Here is a 20,000-nt window from a genome sequence, read left to right as displayed (position 1 = left end):
AATCAAAAGGGAAAAAGGTTTAGAATTCAAATCTACATGGTTTACGGACAAAATCGTCATCATCCTTCCCAGATAATAGCCTGAGGCGCACTGGCATATGTTGGCCAGTACCCCTCCTAATATCCCATATGAAAATGACGTCACGACGTCCATCGGACGCTCATTGGTTAGAATGAATTGTGGGTGGAGCTTCAGCACCTCTCTCGTACACAATACTGTGTCTGAAAACCATCCAAGCTGAAGAAAACGCTTTGCTTTTCGAGGAGGGATGAAAGACGTACACACGTACGTCCCGGTCTTTTATTACTGTACCGTAAAAGACGTACACGTGTACGTCCCAGCGCTGAAGGGGTTAATGGCACTGATAACCAGCTACTGGCACCTCTGTTAGGTATGTTATGGCACCATAACTCTATGGGCAGTGTTAGGTTATCAGCACAGTATGGTGCCGATAATAGTTATGGCACACCATAAGGTGCCAATAATAGCTATGGCGCACCATACGGTGCCGATAATAGAGTTATGGTGTGCCCCTTACTGCGCCGATAACCATAACACGGCCCATTATGGTGCCATAAATCACCCATTTTGCACCATAAAACAGAATGGCCATTAATCAAGTCCACTGATAACTGGGGTTATGCCTTAAGGGGGCCGGCTGGAACCCCTATATATGGAGGTATAGGGCGAAAAATGCAAAGTCATGAAAAAATTCATGGAGCTTCATATGGCAATTGAGAATACGTATACGAAATATTTCGTCAAAATTCCTCTTACTTTCGTAGTTACAGGGTAATTAGTTAACGTAACTCAATAAGCCTAAAACATTGATCCGTACAAGAAAATGCAAAATTTCTCTATTTATCGTTAAATTTTGATAATTATTGTCAAAGAAATTGGGAGAAATGGCATCTGTAGACATTCCCCGAGTCGAGAAGGAGACTTCAGGCCAAGTCCAGTCCTGATTTAGTGCGATCACAGACTTCGAGTAGTCTACACGTTCCATTTCACCTCTGACATACGCCTGCTTTTACGTATTTTTGTTTTATGTATGTTTCGGCAAGAATTTTCATCATGCAATGAGGAAAAGACAAGGAAAACATCTCGCTAACATACAGACGAAGAAAAATCGCTCAAGTATTATTACAGAATATCATAATATATGCGTAGTTAGTGAAGAGAGAGGGGAGGGTTGCTTAGTAACGCCCCCGTCTTGCTTGACAGCACACGTCACACTGTGCCCAAGGCTACGACGATCTTTGAGCAAAGAGATCTTCATTTATGATAAATAACCAAGTTTTGGTTTTTTAAAACCCAAAATGGAATATGAAATTCATAATAATCATGATTTATTAAATTGTCTCTGTAAAAAAAAAAAAAAAAAAAAAAAAGAGTACGCCTTCGAGTTTCACCTCTTGACATTCTCTTCCATTTTACGTTTGTTTATCTTTGTTTCGGGCAAGAATTTCATCATGCCAAAGAGGAAAATACAAGGAAAACATCTCGCTAACATACAGAAGAAGAAAATTCGCTGTAATAAGCCGAGTTAGTGAAGGGGAGAGAGAGAATTGCGTAGGAAGGAGTGCCCCATCTTGCCTCAAGCAGTACCCCAGGCTGCGATATATGAGCAAAGGGATCATCATTTATTGATTAAATTATGATAAATAAAATAGTTTTGGTTTATTTAATAAACAAAAACAAAAAAGAAATATACATTCATAATAATCATTATTTATTAACATTGTCTTTATAGAAATACGAAGGAAAAATTTGAACGCCCGTATCTCAATCAAAACTATACTTATTGACCTTCAAAATCTATCTTCTCACTTAGTTTTAAAGCTATAACATTGAAATTTGGTATATAACTCAGAAAGACATTATAGAACAATCAAATAGAGCCCTTTTTTCCAATTTTTGTTTCGTATTTTTTTTATAAATTTTTTTCTCCTGATTTATAGGGTTTATTTTTTTACCATATTGAAAAATTCATATCTTGCAAAAAAATGACTTTTAGAAAAAAAAACTCTCCATTCGATTGGAGGTCTACATCAGGTCTATATATGGTAGTAATCCCAGGTTCTTAATATTAAATATCAAGGGAGGAGGATGAATTTTGAAAAAATGGTGGTTATTTTCGGGATAAATCGCCCTGGCGTCACAAAACCGAAGGTCAGAGGCGAAAATCATATGCGGTTTGGAGATGTCCCAAGTCACCTTATTAAGTGGCATGAATATCAAAGTCCTGTTCTTAAAAAAGAGCATTAGCCAGCCGGCCCCCTTAATGCTGTATGAGCCGAAGACCATGAAACTTTCAACCAAGGCCCAGTGGTAGCCTTGTTGTTAGAACCCAAAACAGTGTCAGACACACAATCATGGCTAACTTTAACATTAAATAAAATAATAACTACTGAGGCTAGAGGGCTGCAATTTATGTTTGATCAACATACCCATTGTCAGCTATCTAGCCTCAGTAGTTTAAAGATCCGAGGGTAGACAGAAAAAGGGCAGGCAGAAAAATTGTGACAAAAAAAGTGCAGACAGCCAAACAAAGCCATCGCAATAGTTTTCTTTTACAGAAGACTACAAAATGAGTGCCAGTCCAGTCACTACACCTATTCTAAAACTTCATGGTTAAATCAAGCCTCTAAAACAAAAAAACAATACTTTCTTTTTTCTTTATTAACATGAGTGTCACACAGAATAAAGCAAGGCACCATACTTGACAGACACAAATATTTGTCATGCTCTCTTTAAATTACCATACAAATCAGGACTTTTTACATCTTAAATGATGATCATTGACATGGCAATCATAATTCAGCCATATTATACTTTTATATTAATTAAGGAAGTCAAATAAATACTACTTATAACATACAATGAGCCTTGCTTACCTAATTAAATAACTACCCGCCTTTCAAAAGAATAAAATTGGCATTTCTGAGTCTATTCAAACATGATAGATAAAGGTACATAATAAACTTTATCGTATAACATACAAAGTTCTTTGGAGATGACAGTATTGCCAACCAAATCTTCCTGAAGGGCATACAACCCAAACTTTTTAACTCACATTACTTCAGATTTATAAAAACCCAACACAAATCAAAATAAATTATGAATTAAGAATTATGAAATTACACCATACTGATTTTTGGCCTCCACATGAATGTTGAGATGGAACAGTTTCTTTATACTGAATTTGCCAGAATAAGTAAATATAAATATGACTGAGGCCTTTAATCAAATTGCTCCTTACTGCCACTATTTCCAGTATTATTCATGGTCTATATTTTACAAATATCAATACAAAAATTAGTATTCATCACTAACGATGAATACAATACAATCTCAAATTTTGCAAATAATTTTCTGAAGGCATAAAGAACTGAATGACACAAAATGAGACTGTATTACAAAAAAACAATTGAAGATATTCCTCTTCCAATCTCACTGGCAAACAATTTTGCCACCAAAAACTTAAACCTTCAGTTTCATTGGCAAATATCTTGGTTACCCACCATATAAGAATATTTATCAACTAAGAATTTAGCACAATAATAAATCATCAAAATCCTTCTGATCTATAGGTATTTGGGTATTAATCTCAAGTTTGATGACTTTGATACCAATATTGTTTTCATTTACCAACTATTTCAACAATCAAAGATGACATCAAGATTATGAAGTCATTTAATTGATGCCTAGTAAACAGAAACCTATTTCCATTACCATACGCTAAAAATAAAGGATTTCAAAAAGATACACCACACCACAAGTAAAATAATAATGATGATTTCGTGCAATATGGACAGAAAAATGGCTGCCTGGTAATTGATGGATAAATAGAATTTCAAGAGCAAGTTATGGTGTAAAAAAAAATAATATACAGTGCTGTCCTGCCTAAATTTAATTTCAATTCAATTCTAGAAATACCAAAGGGGCAAATAAATAAAAATCTCAGACAACAAAATTAAGAATCAAATCCAGACAGCTTTTTAAATTCAAAGTTTAACATTTTGACTATACAGATCAGACTAACAAATAACTTACAATAATTCATCATGGAATGTTACCTACATCAAGAAATAAAGGCCTTTGGTATAAAGCACATATTCAAAACATACAACATTCACATATATTTCTTTTCCTATTCTGATAACCAGTACATAATCCTTCTGATGAATTTGTCCACATATTTAAAAAGTAAATTTATAATTCACCAATACTGATTAACCACAAATATTCTGTTTATACATTATGTGCAATATAAAGGTAATAGGGGTTCAGGGGCTCAATATTGAGAAAAAATTCTAAACATTTAGTTTTCGTGAAGTTATACAATCTTGATGATGGTTAAAAGCACACAAGAGACTACTAATATACATTAATTTTTTGTGCCCTTGGACATAAAAAAAATATATATAATAAATTACTCAAATGTACAGGGTATGCATTTTGTCTTACAATGTTGAAGTTATATTTATTGTTCCAATTCCACACTTTCTGCTAAAAAAAACACATTTTTAGTTATACAAATACCAAAATCAAACTTGTGGTTACTCTTTGGCTTAACTCACAATTCAGTGCGAGGTGTACTGTTGTCTCCATCTGAAAAAAAAAGAAGGGAAAAAGTGTGAAATTATCCACAGGTATAAAAAAAATCTGCATATAAGGTTTTTATATAAAATTAAATATTCTGGAAGCATGTTTTGAAAATAAATATATGTAATTATTAATAACCAACTCATAGTAAAAACAGGTTGTGACAAGGATATGAAAAAATTTATGTCTAGATAGTAGAAAGGCAAAACAAATACCCTGACCTTAAAGAAACAGGGGAATTGACATTTAAAGAAAAAAAAAGAACATACCACAAAAAGAAGTGAAACAATTCCTTGAGAAAAGAAAATGATCTGGAATTAGTCCAAAGCTTGAAGGTAAAGGTAAAAACTTATTAAAGTGCAATCTTTAATAAAAAAAATTGGCCTACTTGAGTATTGGCCTTCATCACAGCTAGACATCATTCCCAAAGAGCAATTTAAAGATCATCTACAGGCTGGTTGGCACCAGGGTGCAAGTACATCTTTGGAGCTTCAGTGGGGCTTGGAGGAGGAAACTCACTAAAGGATGAGTCATGAGTTAATTAAAAAACTAGCATTCTGTTATGACAACCAAATTTGTACCATAACACACTACATCACTTATATGTTTTTATGAAACTGAAAATTAGGAGAGATTCAAGCAGTCCAAGAGAAACCTCCAAGTGAAATCCCAGGGCTTGAAATTAGCAAAGAAATTTTTTGTGGAGGGCAAACTCAAACTTGTGCATGCTATAAAAGAGAGCTCTGCAACTGTGAATGCAGCTCTACAAATAAATATCATAGAGATGCATCACTTAATATGCAGTAGATGATGGTACTCATCCAGTTTAGTGGATGCTAACTTCTAGCAATTCCCAACTCAGTTACGAACAAACATAGCACTCAAGGCACCATGACAAACTTCAATGAATCGGTGCCTCCTTGCCTGAAGATCAACTGAATTACATACATATACACATATATATATACAGGCGGTCCCCGGGTTACGACGGGGGTTCCGTTCTTGAGACGCGTCGTAAGCTGAAAATCGTCGTAAGCAGGAACATCATCAAAAATCCTAAGAAAACCTTACTTTTAATGCTTTGGGTGCATTGAAAACTATGTAAACTGCATTCTTATGGCATTTTTCATAAAAAAAACCTTCAAATATTGATTATTTTGCATTTTTGGTGTCATATTTCATCTCCCAGATGAGCGTTGTAGGCGTCGTAACCCTGGAACATGCGTCGTAACCCTGGAAATAACGTCTATTGACAAGCGTCGTAACTTCGGAATGTCATAAGCCGACACCGTCGTAACCCGGGGACTGCCTGTGTGTATATATATATATATATATATATATATATATATATATATATATATATACATACAGTAAATGTTTGTGTCTTTTTTCAGAAACAGGGATCAAATGTAAGGTCATTCATTATACGGTTAAATACTAACAACCATAATCACCACCTGTCCTAAGCTTAGTGACTGAAAAAGTATTGAATACCTGGCTGAACTTGTAAGGACAACCAGTAAAACAACAGACAGTACCTGCAGTGTCAACACTCTCTCTCTCTCTCTCTCTCTCTCTCTCTCTCTCTCTCTCTCTCTCTCTCTCTCTCTGTGTGTGTGTGTGTGTGTGTGTGTGTGTGTGTGTGTGTGTGTGTGTGTGTGTGTGTGCAAAAAAAGAGCAGGATGTCTGTAGTTGACTCCTGGATTTGTAGGGACCCCAATTCAATGAAGCAAGGAAATTACCTCTGACAAGTTTGGCAACAGAGTAGGTGAAGGATCTAAACTTCAAAGCAAGTTGGGTCATCCCTGGTTAAGAGAACCCATCTCTCTAGGTGTTATGGAGTCACCAAATTTCACGGTTGGCAAACAAAATCTTTTTTATAAAGCAACTAATGGACATTCTCACTGGCAACGCAAAAATATTGGCTGTGCATCCCGGTAGAACTAGGGATTGCAGAAATGACTTAGGAAGAGCATTGACATAAACCAGGAACTGTTTGGCTCTTGATGGAGGAGACTCATGAACCGGTATTCTTTCTTCACGGAACAAGGCAATTCCAACCAGTGCCAAGGTTAGGCAGATGAGATAACTGAATACTAAGGGTCCCCAAGCATTCTTGCTGGAACCAATCACAGCCATTTTTGCTCTCCAAGCTGCCTCTGTCTAAAGATTACAGCATCTCAAGTCCTCCTTCCTGCTAGACATGTGTCTGGAGATAGGGAGGACCATGTTCACTCCAGTTTAAGACACTGCTAGGCAACCTCCTCTCCAGAACACCAAACATCTCTGTGAAGAGGGAGGCTGAAGATCTGGGAAGATTACCTGTTGGTAATGAAGAGCAATGGGTATCTACTACACCAGGTCAAAGTCTCCCTGAGCAAGAGAGTGAGTCAATATCCAAGAAAATGTCAACATGGAATTGTTATATATACATAAAAAAATTTATAAAATTGTAGGGAAATACAATGTCACCTTTTATCAACAGCCTGTTATAATAACTGCAGTTTTAGTTCTTAAACACTTTTAAAGTATTCTTACTTATTTGGTAGTGGCAATTTGTAATGCTGGTTTGCTTGTTTATGTTTCTATTTATTTTGCTTTGTACCCCGGAGAAGTGTATGTAACACACGAAGGCGCTTGGTACCTGGCCTTTAATTTTTCACCTTTCATGTAGCTATTTACATATACGTATATGTGAAAGAGTTAAAAGTTATTCACTTTGGTCTCAGGAAGTTTGCGTCAGAGGTGTACAACAGAACAATAGCAGTGCACTCAGACAACACAACAGCACTATTGTACATCAGCAAATAAGGGGGAAAGCACTCCTTTTCACTGTGCGAAGCAGCAAGGGATCTCCTTCTGTGAGCCACTGAGAATCAGACAACAATCGTCACAAGATTTGTGCAAGGGATACTCAACGTTCTTGTGGATCAGTTGAGCAGGAGGAATCCAGTGATCCCCATGGAGTGTGTAGGTAAATGAAAGAAACAATCAGTACGATATATGAACCATTATGTATAGTATTGCATTCTTAAAGTTTCGTGCCCATTCATACGTATACCTCCCTATGTATTTAATAAATATCATTCTTATATGTATCATGTACAATATGGAACGACCAAATCTCGCCCATCTGGCAGTAATGTTTCACCAATACGGCACCGCTCTGTATTCCTTGCTTGCACATAACTTGCACCACTGTGATTTTGTTTACTTCACTTTGACATTAAGAACCTACTTTTGATATCTCAGTGTTTCTTTCATCCCCAACCTTTAGTGATAAGGATAACACATCAAACATACACATGGTGCAGTGAACTGAAGTGTCAGTGAAGTCTTTATTCAAGAGGGTTTTTCTGCAAGTACATCTTCTGGCACCATTAATCATCAACACTATTGTCTGTTTGCTGCCTTCACCCAACATGCTATTGTGGATTTATTGTGCTGCAAGTGTACGGTGATCAGTGGATAATGAGTGAAGTGTAATGCAAAGTGTCTCGCCCTTCTAGTGTCCCTTTTGTGCATTTCACATAAATATCATGACATGCAAAACCCTTGCTGCTGCCATAAGCTAGAGCGCATACCCATACATCCAGTCCCCATTGCTTCTGGGTTACTGACTGTCCATCTGTCGCTATGCAGAGCAGACACACATGTATGCACACACACTCTCGCTGATCCAGTAACTCTTATTTAAACTGCTGTTTAAAGATGAAGAATTAATACGCATCATTCACTGCACATTTTATGCAATGGATGAGCTAGAAGATTTTGTAGGTCAGCCAAAACACACCGCAGACCAAGGATTGCTAGAAGCCAGTAGTGTGGGAGCGTATGCCCACAGTGGGAACACTGTGGGAGAGGAGTTCCCAAGGACGACACCACCCTCCTCCCCTTATCCACCACTCCGCCCTCACTTCCAACCCCTCCCCACCACCCAACAAACTGCGACAGATTTCCTTCAACTTATCAAGTTTTTAGAGGAATTTGCCGGTATGAAGAAGAAAAAAGACAATGTGAAGATGATGAAAGAAGAGAACAAAGAAAACATGAAGAAGAAGACAGAAGAGCACAAGAGGAGTTACGCAGAAGAGAGGAAAATATGCACAGAGATGAGGAAAATGTAAGATTTACAGCCCTTATCCATTTGCTCTCATCTGCCAAACCCTTCTACTCAGAAAACCCCATACCAGGTACAGAGATGGGACCTGCTTCCTCTAGTCAACCTTCTCTTCCCCACCACAATAAAACCATGCCATAAACGCCAACCCCGCTTAAGGCTGATGCAATATTCCAAATGTTTAGGGAATGGAGACGCCGGTGGGATGATTATGCCATTATGTTTGATCATTTCAAGCTTCCTAGGGAGAAACAAATGATCCAGTTGCGGATGTGGTTACCCCTTGAAACTCAATGCGTCTTGGAACAAACTTTGCCAATCTCACCTTCATAAATAACTGTACGCAAAGTGTTAGATGCCCTGCAGTCTCACATAAAGGGTTTATGCAATGAAGTTCTTTGCCATAAGGAATTGCTTAGTTGCAAACAGATGGAGGGAGAATCTTTTGCTGACTTCTACGTATGCTTCGACGCATTACAGAGGAAGTCGACTTGTGCCCAAGGAATTCAGCTGCATGCGAGGAGACAAGTTGAAAATGATAATTTTGATGGGTATCCAAGATAAAGAGATAGTGCAGAAAATAATCTTCTTGGACACAGCCTCTTCATTTCAAGATGTCGTCATGACCTGTTGGTCATATGAAGCAGTTAAGAGTGCAACTTCTGCTATACGTGCTGTTTCTGCCTACAAAAATGGTAAGAAGAAAAGTGCAAGTGAAACCTTACCTTCAAAACCGACTTTAGCACCAGCTACTTCATGCCAGTCCTGCACTCGACAGCATGACCCTAATGAGTGCCCTGCTACCAACAATACCTGCAAAAGCTGTGCCTGCCTCAGTCATTGGTCCAGGACAATTAAATGCCATGCCAACAACCAGGATGGATCTCCAAGCAACAGTACTTCCAGCTCAAGCAAGGCCCCAAGATGCACAGCAAAACAGCTGCCATCGTTTAGGATACCCTTCTTCCATAGCCCCCAAAACACCCCAACCCATCTGCGTCTTTTTGACATATGGGCAACATAAACTCTCGCCTACAGATGTTACCAGAAACAGATGCTGATGTCACCGTTATTGGCCAGCAACAGCTAGAGAGTTTGAGCATCCCCAGGAGTAGCCTTCAACCTACTCCACATAATATCTCCAGATTTTCCTAAGCCCAATGCGGAAGTTAGACATGTCAATAGATACAAGGAGCTACCTATTTCAGCCAACACATCACCTTTGGCTGCCAAGGAATATTTCCCCCGGGAATTTCCAGATACGCTGGTTTCTAAAGAAGACAAAGTCAATGCTTTTCAAGTCCATGGTTGGTTTTCCATGAGGATTCATCTCAAGGATGGTGCTGTGCCCTTTACCATTCACACCCAAAGACAGATTCCCCTCACCTTCAGGGACCAGGTCAAGGAAGAGGTTGACTCTATGGTATCCCAGGGAATAATTAAGCCCGCTGAAGATGACCCTTCAGAATGGTGTCATCCTCTCATCGTCGTCGCCAAAAACATCACAGGAGTATGCAATGGCGTTGACCTCTCCAAGCTGACAGCCAAGTTTCTCAACCAGCCCACCCTTCACCGCTATTTGTAGTGTGGACCGAAAGGCTCAGTTTTTCGTGACAGCTGATGTCCTCTGTGGGTACTGGCAAATGGAACTTGCCAAAGAGGATCACCATTTGACTACCTTTATTGCACCGTATGGTTGGTTCAAACACTGCAGAGAACCGATGGGCCTTGCAGCTACCAGATATGCCCACCAGGTGCCGCAAGTTTGGGATTACCCTCAACAAAGCTAAGTTTGTGGTTGCCGCAAATTCTGCGGATACACGCTCTCAAGAGAGGGTATTTCGACTGATCAAGAAAAAGTCAGTGCCATCCGGGATTTCCCTATGGAGGAGTTATGGGAGTTCCATTTGACAACGTCCTTGAGGAGAGAGAGAGAGAGAGAGAGAGAGAGAGAGAGAGAGAGAGAGAGAGAGAGAGAGAGAGAGAGAGAATGGATAGTTAGCAAGTGAGTTGCTCATTCGGTGAGGGGTTGTTGTCTGTTGGGTCGGTCACAAGGCAGTCTGGAATGAGAAATCGTGAAAGACAGACGTTTTGGGCAGCGGTCTTGGCAGTACTATTGTTGGTTAGTTGTGTTGTGTTTTCAGAGAGTTATCTGAGTTATTTGTGCTGTGTTTGAGGGTTGTTGTGCTAGTGTGTTTGGAGGTTGTTGAGCTTGTGAGTTTATGTTGAGTTGTTATAGTTGTTGGGGAGCTGATGTGGTTTCTTGTTGTTGTTGTTGTTGTTGTGGTTGTAGTCCTTGGTTGTTTGTTGTGGTTGTAGTCCTTGGTTGTTTGTTGTGGTTGTCCTTTTTTGTTTGTTGAGTTGTGGTTGTAGTCATTGTTTGTTTGTTGTGTTGTTGAGTTGTGGTCCTTGGTTGTTGGTGTGCTGTTGAGTTGTGGTCATTGGTTGCTTGTTGTGTTGTTGTTGGGTTGTGTGGTTGTGGTTCTTGGTTGTGCGTTGGTTTGCGGTAGTTGTTGGTGTCTCAGCGACCTCGTCCAGCAGACAGCACAGCCTTGCCCCAAGTATCTGCAGTTGGGGTGAGTACATGTGTTTGTGTTTTGTGTTCTGTGTGTAAGTCAACTGTCCTGCGTGTATTCCGTAGCGTGAAGAGGAAAGTTTGGCAGCCAGATTGGTTAAATTTATGTAGGTAGTCTTGCCTGCTTGTGTTTTTAGTTTGTGATCCCACCACATTAAATTTTAGGCACCTGAACAGGGACTGCTGGTGCGGCAGCGGCAGGACGACTGGGGTAGTAAGTTGTGTGATTGGTGGAGAAAGGAGAAAATGAGGATGGAAGGGTTGAAGGAGGAGCTGAGGTTGGGGAGGGAAGTTGGTAAAGCAATGGAAGCAGAGAATGAGATGCTGAGGCTTGAGTGCGAGAAATATAAGAGGGAGTTAGAAGTTTAGAGGAGTGATGAGAAGTGCAGAAGAGGGAATGAAAGAGGAAGTGAAATAGGCCGAGCAACGGATGATTGAGAAGATGGATGAAAAGTTGGAGTCAATGATGAGTAGTGTGCAAGAGATGATGATGGAGATGATGAAAGGGTTTTTTGGAGAGGGAGCTGTAGGAGGCAGGTCTACTGGGTCTTGTGACTGGCCAGGAGTGATTAAGAAAGTGAAAGAACAAGTGGATGAGAGTATGAGTGATGAAAGCGATATGGTTGTGGAAGGGAGGGGAAGAAGACACAGGATAGGAAGAAATCAGAGCAGAAGGGTAAGAAGGAGTTGAGGGTAAGAAAAGGGCTAAGGGAAAGACTAGTTAAGACTGATGAGCAGGGTAAGAAGAGGACAGATGAAGGTGACCATAGAGTCGAGGATAAAGTGCAGGATGAGAGTGATTTGAAGATAAGTGGGAATTGGTCGGTTGGAAGAAGGGTTAGAAAGGTGTGACTAAAAGTATGGACGCGAGTATGAAAGTGGACTCGCTGTATTTGGAAGGGGGAAGGAAGGGTCAGGATGTTAGTAACAAAAGTGAGAGTGAGCAGGAAGTACAAAAGACTGTATACGAGAGAGGTACCGCGATGTGCACAATACAAGGAATATGGTAGAAGGGACATAGGGAACTTTTTTAAGGAATATGAAAAAACTGTTTGGCTAAGTATGGGGATAACAAGTGTCTGGGCAAGACAGTTACGTAACTTCTTGACGGAATTTTTGCCTGAGTATGTATGGGGTGTTGATGGGTGTAGGGAATGTGCCGTAAGTGTGTGAAAGCAGGATTGTGGAACAGGCGATGAAGAGTAGTGTTAGATATAGGAGAAAACATTATTTTGAAGAGGCCAAAATGAATGCTGGTGAGTCGTCAATGTATGTCTGTAGGTTAGAAACATTAGCCAGGAAAAAGTTTGGGGACGAAAGGATAAGTGAGTGTAAGGAGTTAGTGAGGAAGTTGTTAGTGACTGTACCAGAGAGCGTATATGAGTTTATAAATCTGAAACATAAGGAGAAAATGCGATGGACGAATGAAAGGTTAACGTGGAACAACATTTTAGAAATAGTAGAGGATTGCAAGTTAGATAGGTGTATGGTAGAAAGTAGAAGTGTTAGCATTAGGACTGAAGTAGCTGTAGTTATACCAGAGTTTACAAGCTATAGGGAGGCAGTTTTAGAAGGGCCGAACCAAATGGCAGAGTGAGTGGTTGATAGGAGCGTTAGAGCAAGTAACATGAGTGTAGTTAACCCTAAAAGAGATAGGAGTGCGAGTGTCAGAAGAGTAGGATCAGTTAGTCGTGAACGAGAGCAGCAGTGTTACAAAAGTGGTAAGGCCAGGGCACAAGAAGAATGAATGTTACAGGTGTGGACAGGTAGGGCACATAGCAAGTGGATGTCGGGGTACCCGTATGCATGTGGTTTGTGGTAACTGCGGAAAGAATGGACATTATGCTAGGCTGTGTAAGGAACAACGAGCAAAATGTGTTGAAAGTGGAATGGAAGGTCATGTGGCGAGTGTGTGTGTAGGCAAAAGAAGATGAGTCATGCTGGCAACTCTGGAAACTAGGTGTTAAGGAGATTCAATTGGGTCGGTCCTCTAGTAAGCAACAGTATGGTTGGGGGAATGCAATGAGTGAGTGGTTGAAAGTGAATAAATGTGAGCTGAGCATCAGTGAGCAAATGGGTCTGGGAGATTGGCAGCTAATGTTGGTCAAGTATGGAGGAAAGCAAAAGGTAAGGAAAGGGAATGAAAGGGAGAAACGTGAACTGCATGATAAGAGGGTTTAGCATTAGGGTAAAAATGGTGGATAAGGCAGGGAATCAAGTTGTGAGGACGTGGTTGGCAGTATGAATGAGTTTCTTCAGGAGTTTGGCAGGAGTGTAAATGAGGTAAGTGATTTGGTGGCAGAGTTACGATAAATATTAGGACAAGAACTGGAAGATATAGATGAAGTAGAGAGCAGGATTTGGGAGGATAGTAGTGAGGGAGATGGTAATGGGAGTCTGACTGGAAGTGGTCTGGGAGAAGTGGATGGCGGTGTAACTGAGTGTGTGTATGTTGGCCCTCAAACAAGATCCAGGGGGCCTGCGTCTGAGTATCCATGGGTGTTCCGGAAGGCTATTTAGTGTGGGTGTTGTGACTGTAAGGAGATGTCAAATGTAACAGGGGAGGAAATATGGAGAAGTTATGGGAGTTCCATTTGACAACTTCCTTGAGAGAGAGAGAGAGAGAGAGAGAGAGAGAGAGAGAGAGAGAGAGAGAGAGAGAGAGAGAGAGAGAGAGAGAGAGAGGGGGGGGGGGGAATAGACGGTGCGTTAGGTGGTTGTTGTGTTTGTGTGAATGGATAGTTAGCAAGAGAGTTGCTCGTTTGGCGAGGGGTTGTTGTGTCTGTTGGGTCAGTCACAAGGCAGTCTGGAATGAGAAATTGTGAAAGACAGACGTTTTGGGCAGTGATCTTGGCAGTACTGTTGTTGGTCAGTTGTGTTTGTGGTGTGTGTTTGAAGGTTGTTGTGCTTGTGTGTTGGGAGGTTGTTGAGCTTGTGAGTTTCTATTGAGTTGTGAGTTGTTATAGTTGAGGGTTGTTGTTGGGGAGCTGTTGTGGTTTCTTGGTGTCGTTGTTGTTGTGGCTGTAGTCCTTGGTTGTTTGTTTTGGTTGTAGTCCTTTTTTGTTTGTTGTGTTGTTGAGTTGTGGTTGTAGTCCTTTTTTTGTTTGTTGTGTTGTTGAGTTGTGGTTGTAGTCCTTGTTTGTTTGTTGTGTTGTTGAGTTGTGGAGTTGTGGTCCTTGGTAGCTTGTCGTGTTGTTGTTGTGTTCTGTGATTCTTGGTTGTTGTCATGTTGTTGTTGTGTTGTGTGGCGTTGTGGTTCTTGGTTGTTATTGTGTTGTTATCGAGTTGTGTGGTTATAGTTCTTCGTTGTTGGTTGTGTGTTGGTTTGTGGTGGTTGTTGGTGTCTCGGCAACTTTGTCCTGCGGACAGCACACCCTAGCCCTGAGTATCTGGAGTTGGAGTGAGTACGTGTCTGTTTTGTGTACTGTGTGTAGGTGAGTCAATTGTCCTGCGTGTATTCCGTAGCATGAAGAGGAAAGTGTGGCTGAGGGTGCGTTTGGCAGCCGGACTGGTTAAATTTATGTAAGGGGTCTTGCCCGCTTTTTTTTTAGCTTGCGATCCCGCAACATCCTGACTCAGGCTAACCTGACAGCCCTCAGATCATTCATGGGCCTGGTTAACCAATTGGCAGAGTTCACCCTTGACATTGCCGCTACAGCCCAGGCTCTATGTCCTCTGATGAGCCCCAAGAGAACATTCGTTTAGACTCCTGATCATGATGAGGTCTTTCAATGCATCTAAGTTAGCACTCCTCTGTCCACCTGTTCTCGCTGCCTTTGACCCAAACCTGCCTGTTGTCCTCCAGACAGATGCCTCATGCCTTAATGGTATTGTATATGCCCTTCTGCAGGACAATGGTAGTGGATGCCTGCACTTAGTTCAGTGTGGCTCTTGATTCCTTAACGACACACACAATATGCCACTATTGAGCTCAAGATGTTGGCTGTGGTCTGGGCAATGTCAAAATGTAGGCTGTATCTCACCGGTCCAGAGAATTTTACTCTCATGACAGATCACCGCCCTCTCATACCTATCCTGAATCATTTTTCGCGGGATGCCATTGAGAATCCTCACCTCCAACGTTTGAAGGAAAATATTTCGCCCTATTTGTTCACAGCTGTGTGGCGTGTTGGCAAGTCTCAGAACATTCCTGATGCTTTGTCTTGAGCCCCAACTAGACACCCCAAACCAGAGGACAAAATCGCACACACCCATTCCACCACCTATCACTGAACAGTCATCACTGAACAGTCATGGCTGTGTACACTGTCACCTCTAAAATAAAGTCTCCAGTTCAAGACGCTGACAAGAATCTTCAGGATCTACGAGACACGGCAAGACACGGCAAGAGCAGACCCTGTCTACACTCAACTACTCGACTGTATCACCTCAGGATTCCCCTCCAACAGATATGATCTTCATAACTCCTTACTCCCATACAGAAAAATACGGAACGAGCTCTACGTTGATGGTGACCTCGTTTTGTATGGAGCTAAGTTATAGTTCCTGCCACCCTCCGCCGCAACACCTTGTCTAGCCTACATGACATTAATAGGGGCATGGAATCTACTCAGCATTGGGCAAGAAAGGCTGTCTTCTGGTCTGGTATTAACTGAGACACTGTCAACACAATTGGAGCTTGTGTCATGCCAGGTATTGCACCAGCAGCAGGAACCATTGATGAATGACGACAATCCTTTGAGTCTTTTCCAGCAGATTTCTTTAAGGTCGCAGGAAATGCCTTCCTCATCATAGCTGACCGACTCTCAGGATGGCCTGTTGTTGTCCCATGCAAAGGTGATACTAATGCTTCTCTTCTGCCGCTACTTCCAGGAAGTTAGTGTGCCTCTCCGCCTCAGACTGATGGAGGACCATAGTTCACCAGCAACGAGTTCCAGGACTTCATGGAACGATGGGGAGTCCAACATGTGATGACCTCCCCATATTATCCACAACCGAACGGTCATGCTGAGGCAGCCGTGAAGACAATCAAGCACCTCATCCTGACAACAGTACCCTCTGACAGCATTGATTGCGAAGAGTTTGATCAAGGTCTTTTACAGCTTTGGAATATATACTCTCAATTTCTCAGGCCTCTCCCCCGTCCAGATCCTGTAAGGCTGACCTCTTAGGTCGTGCATCCCTGCACACCCATAGTCCTCTTCAAAGGAGTGGCAGGTCAAGACTGACGACTGTGGTGACAGCCGTGCTGCCACCCATGTTGAGCAGGTAAAGACCCAGTATGATCAGCATGCCCATCCCCTACCCAGGTTGACTATTGGACAGCATGTACGGATCCAAGACCGGCATTTCACCACTGGGACAAGGTCAGGATAGTCTTATGTAACTCTTGTGACTAACTGTGCAGTCTATCTTCATCATCACTCATCAGACTGAGTAACTAATTTATCATCATTATCTATAGTCATCATTTATCACCAGTGAGTACCTTATAATTTAATATTATTATTGTGATATTTAATTCTACCATTATAAAATAAAAAATATGACAATACAGAATGTTTATTTACAAAAAAAATTCGCATCCACAAATAGTGGGGGACCTGCAAATAATTTTTAGATAGGTTCCACAGAAAAACTGGAGAATACCTGAGCTCGTGAATCCAGAGAATGCGAATTAGGGGGGTTCCACTGTGTGTATGCATACATACATACACACACACAATACATATATATATATATATATATATATATATATATATATATATATATATATATATATATATATATATATATTCATTGATAGATGGCTTTCTCACTGTTAACCAGCTTTTTTGAAATTGCTTCATATTTTCTAATTATTTTCTTTACTTCATTGTTCAGGTTACTAATGGACACATAATGGGGTTCTTCCATTTACTCCAGTATTTTTACACGCGACAGCTGTTTCGTCAACCTATACGTATTGACGTTTTCAAGCGTACTGATACAAATATGAGCCTACATGCGTTTTGTGACGTCATGAGGACGGAAAGGTAGTACAATTGCCAGATACCTAGTTTTAAGTATTTACAAAAGACTATAGTGAAACATAAATAAGACAAATAAATAAATATGTTAACAACAGAAATTAAATAAAAAAAAGTTGAAAGTAAGTTATTATATACACATTATACATAAATATATATTAATTACATATGTTTAATTCACTGAAAGTCAGTGTGCGCTCCTGTCTGCGTGTGGGGTGGGCTTTGTTCCACGCGGTTGAAGGACTGCCTCCTACACGAGGGCAAGGATCGGTCTGCCTCACGTTGGATGTTAAGGCTGGGACGTTGCATTGCGATGCTGACTGCTTCTGATATCAATAAACGATTGTAGTTGCCTTCCTTGTGTATTATTTTGGTGTTTGTGAGAAGTTCTTGTAATGATGGTTTTTTATTGTGGGTATCCACAAAGTGCTGATGAATGGCTCCTTGGTTTCTGTGGGCCTGCATGCGACGTTTGAGTGTGGTGGTTGTTGTGTCCGATATAGCATTTTTGGGGGGACTGACATTGCTCGTCAGCACAGACAAACTTGTATACTATATCAGATTTAACCTCTTTCTCCGTCGATGGGGGAGCAGTACTATTTTTCATTACCAAAGAGGCCGTAAGGTTTGGTTTGCAGTAAATCCTTGCTGTTATTTTGTTATATTGGCGCTAGGGGGGTGGTTAAATTGATATAGTATACAAGTTTGTCTGTGCTGACGAGCATGTCAGTCCCCCCAAAAATGCTATATCGGACACACAACCACCACACTCAAACGTCGCATGCAGGCCCACAGAAACCAAGGAGCCACATTCATCAGCACTTTGTGGATACCCACAATAAAAAACCATCATTACAAGAACTTCTCACAAACACCAAAATAATACACAAGGAAGGCAACTACAATCGTTTATTGATATCAGAAGCAGTCAGCATCGCAATGCAACGTCCCAGCCTTAACATCCAACGTGAGGCAGACCGATCCTTGCCCTCGTGTAGGAGGCAGTCCTTCAACGCGTGGAACAAAGCCCCCACACGCGGACAGGAGCGCACACTGACTTTTCAGTGAATTAAACATATATGTAATTAATATATATTTTATGTATAATGTGTATATAATAACTTACTTTCAACTTTTTTTATTTAATTTCTGTTGTTAACATATTTATTTATTTGTCTTATTTTATGTTTCACTATAGTCTTTTTGTAAATACTTAAAACTAGGTATCTGGCAATTGTACTACCTTTCCGTCCTCATGACGTCACAAAACGCATGTAGGCTCATATTTGTATCAGTACGCTTGAAAACGTCAATACGTTATAGGTTGACGAAACAGCTGTCGCGTGTAAAAATACTGGAGTAATGGAAGAACCCCATATGTGTCCATTAGTAACCTGAACAATGAAGTAAAGAAAATAATTAGAAAATATGAAGCAATTTCAAAAAAGCTGGTTAACAGTGAGAAAGCCATTCTATTCAATGAATGTTGTATCCGTGAAAAAATTGTGCCCTAGAAGTATTATATATATACATATATATATATATATATATATATATATATATATATATATATATATATATATATATATATACTTAAAAATCACAATGTCGACATTTCAAAATCCTTTTGTTATTTGGAAAAATTTAATCAAAACCTGTGCCCTGATGATATCAATGTTTGTAAAGGTATTGTGTATGGTGCTATTAGTAAACCTTCTTCCCCTAATGTAGTACCTGTGAGATTTCTCCAGGGTTTTAAAAAAATTAAAGAAGACGAAACAGTGAAAGTGAAAAAAGCAGATAAATCTAATGCAGTGGTAATAATGAATAAAAGTGACTATGTAAGTAAAATATAACATTGCTAAATGATATTGATACTTATACGACTTATACGAAACTGAGGTCTGATCCTACACAGACAGTGAACTCCCATTTTAATAAACAAATTAAATCCATTTTTAAGGGCTTGGACCATTTAATTAAACAGTTTACACCGCAATGCGCCTCCCTACCTTATTTGTATGGTTTAGCCAAGGCACATAAAATCAATAACCCTATCAGACCAATCATTAGTTCAGTGGGCTTAGTTATGTATAATTTATCTAAATGGATTGTAAAAATTCTTACTCCTTTGGTCGGAAACATTTCTAACACAAATGTTAAAAACAATGTTGATTTTATAAACAAATTGAATAGTTTAAATTTGAATTTTGATTTTAATATGGTTAGTTTTGATGTTGTCTCTTTATTTACAAAAGTGCCTGTAGATGATTTACTTGAATATTTAGAAGATGAATTAGAACGTCATGACATTCCCTTAACTGTAGCAAACCTCATTAGTCTCATAGGGTTATGTATCAAAGATAGTAAATTTTGTTTTAATGTGGAATTTTTTGTACAAAAGTTTGGCATGGCTATGGGTAATCCCTTATCTCCTGTCCTTAGCAATATTTACATGGAATTTTTTGAGACAAAACTCTTACCAAGAATTTTGCCCCAAAAAGTTATATGGTTTAGGTATGTGGATGATATTTTCTGTATTTGGCCAGTTCACGTAAATCTCCAGGAATTCCTTAATAATCTCAATAATTTAGTCCCTTCAATAAAATTTACTGTAGAGGAAGAAAGAAATTGTAATTTGAATTTTCTTGATGTAACTGTCCATAGGAAATTTCACCTTTTCAGTCTTTTGGAAATCAACTAACAT

At 39.9% G+C, this 20,000-nt stretch overlaps 1 protein-coding gene across 1 annotated transcript in view; it reads right to left on the bottom strand.

Moving 5' to 3' along the window:
• Positions 1-2,666: 2,666 nt before the first annotated feature.
• Positions 2,667-20,000, bottom strand: part of LOC135225788 (hypoxia up-regulated protein 1-like) — a gene marked incomplete in the record, with an annotated part of 558,991 nt that continues 541,657 nt past the window's right edge. The window contains 1 exon segment of the mRNA XM_064265268.1: positions 2,667-4,614. Within this exon segment, the coding sequence (XP_064121338.1) occupies positions 4,580-4,614 (35 nt within the window).

This window comes from Macrobrachium nipponense, chromosome 13 (assembly GCF_015104395.2).
Source record: "Macrobrachium nipponense isolate FS-2020 chromosome 13, ASM1510439v2, whole genome shotgun sequence".
NCBI lineage: Eukaryota > Metazoa > Arthropoda > Malacostraca > Decapoda > Palaemonidae > Macrobrachium > Macrobrachium nipponense.
This window is presented reverse-complemented; position numbering and strand designations above follow the sequence as displayed.